We start from the raw sequence: 8,401 nt of genomic DNA on the forward strand, positions 1-8,401 counted from the left end.
ATTGTTGGAAAATGTTGTGGCAATAAACCCCTAAGATTATTCCTAGACATATAATAACGTTTCCAGAGCCCACTTGAGGAAGGAGAACTGGCAGAAGTGGGGAGACCGAAGAGATTGGGGCTCTGCAGGGTGGGAGGGAGCTGGTGCTGCCCTCTCCTTGGAGACACCCCCCCCAGAGCAAAGCCATTGGAAGGGGGCTTTATTAGCCGCCCGGAGTCTCTTTGAGAGTGGGCGGCATACAAATTAAATCAATCAATCAATCAATCAGATGCAGTTGCTAGCTGTCAGCCATTGGGAGCAGGGAAGGTTTGCAGCCTGATCTACCGATGCAAATATAAGATGCATGTTCTGACCCAGGCTTCCCAAGAGCATAAAACAAACTCCTGGTCCCGACAAAAAAACCCTTTTATTAATTTTCTGTGTATTCTGCTCATTCACATCAAGAAAAGTCTTTCGAGGGAGGATTTACAGTCACAGACCTTCTCTGGCTTGGACAGCTGCCAGGCCGATCTCTGCAGAACTTGGCAAGGAGTCTTGGAGAGTCACGAATCCATTAAGCGAACTAATTGTCTCCTGCAAACTCCACTCCCCTTTCGCTCCTCTTTTATTTCCTCTTGCAGGGTGGGATTAATCATCCCCTTTGGGCCTTACTCCCAAGTCATCCCCTGTTCTTTAGCTGTTCCCTTTGTCTAGCAACTCTGCGCATGCACACACTGGGAACAGGCTCCAGCTGTTCTTCTGCCCCACTGATGTCTGACTCCGAAGGCAGCTGATAACTGTCAGACGGCCCTGGCCCCCTCTCTGCCTCCGACACAGAGCCCTCATCAGAGCCTTCCCCAGACTCCAGGACTGGCCCATCTTCCTCCCCAACCTCCTCACTGCCCGAATCTGCTGCCAACTCTGCAGGCCACCGGCAGACCACAACAGTTGCCTGGTGTATCCAACCAATTGTGGCTCAGCGAGCCAGGGCTTCCGGCGATGTCCAAGCCAGCCTCTCCACAGGGCTACAGATGGTTGTGCATGAGGCACATGGGAAGCCCACCGTTGCACGCATCTTGGAGGTCAGGTCCAGCGCATTCAGGAAGCTCTGCAACCATTGGATAAACAGATTGCAAGATGCCAAGGAAGGAAGCAGCCCAGCCTGTGCACGATTGTCTGCCTCTCGCTTCAATTTGGGCGTGAAAGTACCCAGGAATTTGCACACTTCCGCGTGGCGAGAGGCCCCTTAACCATGGACAGTGGCAGCAACAGCAGCAGCCGTAATGCCACCAGCCAGGCAGCATCTGAATTCAGCTACTGTCCGATTCGAATTCTAGGAGTCACATGAAATCCCCCCCCCCCGTGGTAGCCCCCCCCGCAAGCCAGGGGCATCTGCCACCCCCTTCTAGTAGCCCGTAGATGTTCTCCTTGGGGGGTGGGTGGCAGAGCCACGAGCATCTGGCCCTCCCTGGGGGCTCAGCACAGCGGGACCTGCCTGTCTATTTCGGTCCATCTTTTATCGCTTCCTCCCCCCACCCCCCCGGTGGAATTTGCTTCATCCAAGTGTCCAAGCCAGCCGTCCGGCCGGCTTCAACCTTCCCAAGGAAGGCGTTGGAGAGAGCGGGCATATCAAGACAGCTTCCTCACCATGGCACAGCAGCACAGCCTGCCCCACGCCTACCCCATGAGCCCGGAATGCGAGTTTGCCAACCCCAGCAAGATTTACGACCAGAATTTTGGAGAAGGTAAGGCGGGCAGGGACTCCCCCACCCCCCACCCCCCCAACACCCTTCCAGCTTGCAGGTTTTTCGGATGTTTCCAACTCTGGGATGGAAAGACCTTCCCGGGAATAGTTAACCTGGGGTCCCCACTCTCCGTTCCAGTGTGCTAAAAAGTGCATCGTGAGCCTTGTATGGCTGGAGCCTGATCTTTCCCAGGCCTTGATTGTGTGGTTGTGTAGATGGAAAGAACGAGATGATATCTGGACCATGGATATCTGGATGGAGGTCCTGTGCTTGGGAAGGAGGAAATTCCGCATCAGTTTCGGTTAATTTTCTTGGAGTCATCCCTGCTGAGCGTCCTATCCACTGTCAGTGATGGGTGGGGAGTGGAGAGGGACATTTTGGGGGGCAGCGGACACATTTTGGGGATCCCAGCCTTGCAAGGTGGTTGTCCATAAATAACTCGGTTTCGTAGATGATTCGGGCACCCATAGGACTTCCTTCTTTGCTGTAAAGTTTGTAGGTTGTTGTGTTTTTTAATCATGCTGCTGGTTGCGTTTCATAGACTCATCGGATAGGGAAACTTATCCTCCCTGCCTCTCCTACCCCAAAGCTTCGCAAAGACAAAGGAGTTTTCCCAAGGAAAAGCTTGCCTTTGCCTTGACTCTTGAAAGTTGGAAGAGTTCCCTTGAGGCCATCAATTCGAGCCCAACCCCCTGCTCAAAGCAAGAGAGGCCCAAATGAAAATCTTCCCAACGGCTGGCCATTTCTCTTCCGCGTCTACAGGAAAGGAGGGAACTCGCTGCTTCTGGTTCTCAGCCGAATTCCTGAGGTCTGGAAAACCCTCCCTTTCTGTGGTTAATTCGGATGCCGGTGGCAAACATTCTTTAATTATAGAGAGGATTGCTTTTAATTACTCGATTTAGTTGCCACCCGACTCCTGAACAACTCCGGGCAATATAGTAAAAAAAGAAAAGAGGGACAAAGGAAATAAAGGACAAAGGGAAATAAAAGTATTCCTGAAAGCATGAGGGTGATGAAGATACGGCTGCAAAAAGATTTGGACTTCTCTCTGGTGAGGAGCTAATAATAATCTCCATCTGCCTGCAGACAAGGAGATGATTCTGCCTGTCCTTTCCCCTCCCTTGGCACAAGCACAGCCGGTGGAATGCAGTCGGCTGGCACGAAGAGGGAGCTTTTTTTGGGGGGGGGAAACACTGCTGCTGGCCGGAGTCTTTGAGAAGCCCACTTAAGCGCTGAAAAGCCCAGCTGGCTCGCCAAGCCGAAACGCCCCTGGAAGGAATGCAGAGGCAGCCATCGGCCCCGTCGAGCAGCCTGCAGGGGGTGGAGCTCTTGGCAGGAACCGGTGGAACAACTGCCTTGCAAAAGGTGGGGTGTCTTTGTGGCCCAGCTAATCGTGCCAGAGCCTCCCGACGACATAACCGGATGGAGCCCACTTGGGGAAGGAGAACTGGCAGAAGTGGGGAGACCGAAGAGATTGGGGCTCTGCAGGGTGGGAGGGAGATGGTGCTGCCCTCTCCTTCAGAGTAAAAGGGCTTTGTGGGTTTTTAAAACCAAGGATTAGCCTTCTGCGCAATATCTTTGCTTAGCTGTGGAAGCAACAGTGGGCTTAGAGCTGGGAGTCTGTATCAATCAATCAATGAGAATAGAGCTGGAAGGGACCTTGGGGGTCTTCTAGTCCAGCCCCCTGCTCAGACAGGAGACCATTTCAGACAAATGGCTGTCCAGTCTCTTCTTAACAAGCCTCCAGTGATGGACCAGCTATAATGTCTGAAGGCAACTTCTTTTCCACTGGTTAACTGTCCTCTCACTCTTAGGATGTTTCTCCTTAATTCCATGTTGCTTCTCTCTTTGATTAGTTTCCAACCATTGTTTCTTGTTCTGCCTTCAGATGCTTTAGAAAAAGTTGACCCCTTTTTTCTTTCATACGTCGTAGAATTTCATACAGCTGCTTCTAATCTGCAGGAATCAAAACCCGTTGCTTTTTCCTCACAGATTCCTCCTCCTGCTCAAAATTGCTTTCTCTCTCTTCCCCCCCCACTGCTTTTTCAGCCATAACATAATAAGCCATAATCCACACGAGAGAATATTTGTAGCTCAGGGCTGAAATGAGTGGTCCTTGGTGGTCTCCGCGCTTGGTTGTTTTCTTGCAGATGTTTCACGCCCCGAACATCATACGCAGCGTACTGATGATGTTCCCTAGCTGGGTCTTGAAATGCCTGTAAGGAAACAATCGAGCTCAGAGAGCTGCAAGGACCTCTTATAAACCATCATCTATGTCAAGCCACTGTCCTTGTTTCTTCCAGGCCTTTCCCCCGGAGATATCCTGGCTCCAACCTTGTACCACGGTTACTATATCAGGCCCCGGATTAACAAACAGCTGGAACGGGGGATTTCAGAAGTCGCCCTCAATGAACACAAATTCCAGGTTTTCCTTGACGTCTGCCAGTTCACCCCCGATGAAATCGCTGTCCGCACCGTGGATAACCTCCTGGAGGTGACGGCCCAGCATCCTCAGAAGGTGGACCGCCATGGATTCATCTCCCGTGAATTCACCCGGACCTATATCCTCCCTTTGGATGTCGATCCTCTGTCGGTTAAAGCTACAGTGACCCACGATGGCATCCTGAGCGTGGAGGTCCGGCGGACGGGGAAGGAACTGAAGTCCAAAGTCAACGAGGTGGAAGTCACCTGCCAAGGACAACCTGAGAGGAAAGAAAGAAGTTCAGGAGATACCTCAGATCCCTAAAACGTCCTTGTGAGATGACCTAATTTTGGTCATGTTGAGTAGGTGAGTCTGGAAGTGGTCTTTCATGGACACCAAAAGGCCATATCTTGTTGGTCTCCTTGGCCTCTTCTCCTCCTCCCCAAATAATTAGGGCAGGGCTGTCCAAACTTGGGTACTTTAAAACTTGTGGACTTCAACTCCCAGAATTCCCCAGCCAGCCTGGCTAGGGAATTCTGAGAATTGAAGTTCACAAGTCTTAAAGTGCCCAAGTTTGGGCAACCCTGATAGGGCTTTCATTCCAAGAAGCTTCTCCCACAAGGTCTTCAGAGCTACAGCTGATCTTTTCAGATCTCTTCTCTAACCCTCCTTTCATCAAAATATCATTCCCAGGAATTATGGTGGAAGGCAGTCAAGGCCACTGCTCCAGTTTGAAACCTGTGTTATGGGTAAACCGAATTCCTTTTCGTTTTGCATTTTGAAGGGCTCCCAGAATTCCTACCCTTTTCCTGCCAAACGGGCTAGGCTGATGGGAGTTGTGGTCCAAAGCATTTGGAAGACCCAGTAGATTGGAGGAGGTGGCCCTCGCAACGTTGCTGGCATTAAGAAGGTCTCAAATGATTAAGCCTTGCTTTCTTTACCAAAGAATTAATTAATTGACTTCCCTGTTGAGACGGGCTTAGATTGACAATTTTATCATAATTCCTGCCATTTTCAAATGATCGCCCCCTTTTAATTTTGGAATTCTGTGAAGTTTTATTGACTGCCCTTTCTTTTGCTCTTAGCTGCTTTTACTCATCTGTTGATGCTTAAGTGAGATTTTAAAATAAATAATAATAATAATTAAGCAAAGAACCTGCTTTCAGAACTATTGATGAATCATAACTTGGGAGAGGAATGTAAGTAAGTAAATAAATAAATGCAAATAGCTCACCACAGTGAAAAAACTCCACGTTCACCTAACTCTAGATTACTTAGCTAAACTTTTCATCCAATAAACTTTTCCCATCATATTGACAAAAAAAAAACCCAATTATTTTCCCCGTCTCTGTTAACAATGAAGTTTGATAAGCTGCATAATATTTACATTATTCATCATTGATTACGTTTAGCCAATCGAGTGAATCATGAGAGTTACAGATTAGACTAGGCTGAAATTTAGCTGGCCAGCTTGCAGTTCCCTGCTTCAATTGAAGAGTTTCTGAGGTCATAGAGAAGTTTTAAGGAAGTATTATGCCCGAGCCCTTGTTACAAGCCCTTGTTACAAGCCTTGTTACAAGCTCTGATTTAAACATTTCTAAACCATTTCAAACCATGGTTCCTTGAAGACCAACAAGCCAGAAGTCAACCAATTCAGATGTATGACGGTTTACCCTGCAAAACCTTGGTTAGCGTAGCTGCCCCTGCAAAGAGGGGGGGAGCACATAGGCACAGTGGTGCAACAAGCGTCAACCGGATTGTGGGTTTTGTTGGAACGATTTGGGGGTTTGACGGTGTGGGTATTCGAAGACCACCGGTGTAACATCCTTCGGCTGGAGGGGCCGTCCAACTCACAGCTGTTTGTGTTTCAGTGCGATGAGAAACAGCCAGCCATAAAGCCACAAGGGGGGAAAAAGAATCACATTTGAGTCAAAGCCACTGACCCACATAATTCGGAAAGCTCTTGCGATAACAACTCTGGCTGTGTGTGAAACCTGTCTGCAGTGCTGAATTCTAATTATATTTGTGTGGGTTTTTTAAACAATTTTTTTTAAAGCTAGCTCGTCCACTTTTGGACTTTCTGGACAGGGGGTAAAGTGCAACACTAATTGGAGCCCAAATGGACCTCTCTAATCATGGGAGCAGGGACGCCATGGCTCAGGGGCTAAGACGCTGAGCTTGTCGATCGAAAGGTCGGCAGTTCGGCGGTTCGAATCCCTAGCACCGCGTAACGGAGTGAGCTCCCGTGACGTGTCCCAGCTTCTGCCAAACCAGCAGTTGGAAACCAGTAGTAATGTAGGCAGGAATCCACCCTGCTTTGGTGGGAAGGGAACAGCCTTCCGTGCACCTTCGGCGTTGAGTCATGCCGGCCACATGACCACGGAGACGTCTTTGGACAGCGCTGGCTCTTCGGCTTTCAAACGGAGATGAGCACCTCCCCCTAGAGTCAGGAACGACTAGCACATATGTGCGAGGGGAACCTTTACCTTTTTAATCCTGGGAGCATCTTCATAAGAATGTTTCCTGCTGGCCATCAGGCACTCCAATGGGTTTTCACAAGTCTTATAAGTTATTCAGGTCACCCTCTTTCCTTTTCATTCCAAGAGCAACACATTTGGTTTTCCAGATGCCACAAAATCTTGGCAGAGACAAAATTGGAGAGACAATGAAATTGGATCGGCAGGCAGTGAACTACAGGAGGCTAGAATTTGGACCTACTGCATCTGTTAGTTGAAATTCAACATGTTGTCCTTAAGAACAGCATTAGGGACAGCACTAAAATATTTGCGCCGTGACCCGTCAAAACCGCGGTCCACAAAAGCGCGCTCGACGAAAGCGCGCATTTGACGTCATCACAGCGCGACGAAAAAAATTAAACATTGAAATAAAAATAAAATTAAAGCAAACCGATTCACATAAAGATAAGAGTTAGGTTTAGGTTTAGGGTTAGGGTTAGGTTAAGGGTTAGGGTTAGGTTTAGAGCGTTAGGGTTACGTTTAGCGTTAGGTAAGGGTTAGCGTTAGGTTTAGCGTTAGGTTAAGGGTTACGTTTAGGGTTAGATTTAGGGTTAGGTTAAGGGTTAGGTTTAGGGTTAGGTTTAGGGTTAGGTTTGGGGGGGTTAGGGTAAGGTTTTCGCTTTATTTTTACATTTATCTATCACAGCGCGATGTTTTCGTCGCGCTGTGATGACGTCACGTACGCGCTTTCATCGAGCGCGATTTTGTCGTCCGCGGTTTTGGGGTGGAACCTATTTGCGCCACGGGTTAATCTATATATATATATATATGTGTGTGTGTGTGTGTGTGTGTGTGTGTGTGTGTGTGTATTTAGTGTCACAACCCCCAGTATGCCCAAATATGGGAGGAGGCATGCTGCTTCCTTTCTCTGTCTATCAGCTCATCACAAGAGACCATCCAGACAGAAACCCAATATTTTTACTGTTGCCTTTGTTACATTTGTGTTGTATTTGTGCTGATAAAGTCTCCCTTTATTTATTTATCAGCACAAATACAACATACACACACACACACACACACACACATATATATATATATATATTCATTTTTAAGGTTTTGAGCATTTGCAGACCTTTTTATTTGCAAATTTCTGGCGTGTGCGCGCGACCAAAGCGCGCACCAAAGTGGCACTCATGCCAGCAGCCACCCACCCCTTCACGGCTTGGCAGTGAAGAGCCGAGGTGGCGCGGTGGTTAAATGCAGCACTGCAGGCTACTTCAGCTGACTGCAGTTCTGCAGTTCGGCTGTTCAAATCTCACCGGCTCAAGGTTGACTCAGCCTTCCATCCTTCCGAGGTGGGTAAAATGAGGACCTGGATTGTTGTTGGGGGCGATATGCTGACTCTGTAAACCGCTTAGAGAGGGCTGAAAGCCCTATGAAGCGGTATAGAAGTCTAACTGCTATTGCTATTGATGCCCCCCACTCCTGTTGGCACTCAATGCTCGCTGACCTCTCATCTCTCACATGGACCCCATGCCTCCATCCCCCCTCCCTTCCTTACCTTTGGATGCCCACACCGGTTGGATTTGATCAGGAAAACACACAAAAAAAAGGCACCCGAGGGCACTCTTAAGCGGGGGGGGGGGGTGGCTTTGTGCCCACAGACGTGTTATGAAAAGGGAATGTGAGCAGGCAGCCAAGACTGGCTTGGTGGCGCAGGGAGGGTGGGGGGGGGGGGCGGCGGCAAGGAAACAGGGTTGTTGAGAAAGCTTTTGTCTTTCTGCACTCAAGCCGAAAAG

The 8,401-nt window shown here is 48.9% G+C and overlaps 1 protein-coding gene across 1 annotated transcript; it reads left to right on the plus strand.

Annotated features, from left to right (window-relative positions):
- The first annotated feature begins 1,562 nt into the window (after positions 1 to 1,562).
- Positions 1,563 to 4,661, plus strand: HSPB2 (heat shock protein family B (small) member 2). Its single transcript, XM_032230001.1, has 2 exons — positions 1,563 to 1,724; positions 4,028 to 4,661. The coding sequence occupies exons 1-2, from the start codon at positions 1,628 to 1,630 to the stop codon at positions 4,468 to 4,470; spliced, it is 540 nt and encodes a 179-aa protein (XP_032085892.1). The 5' UTR covers positions 1,563 to 1,627; the 3' UTR covers positions 4,471 to 4,661.
- The last annotated feature ends 3,740 nt before the right edge of the window (positions 4,662 to 8,401 follow it).

Source organism: Thamnophis elegans, chromosome 13, assembly GCF_009769535.1.
Source record: "Thamnophis elegans isolate rThaEle1 chromosome 13, rThaEle1.pri, whole genome shotgun sequence".
Taxonomy (NCBI): Eukaryota; Metazoa; Chordata; class Lepidosauria; order Squamata; family Colubridae; genus Thamnophis; species Thamnophis elegans.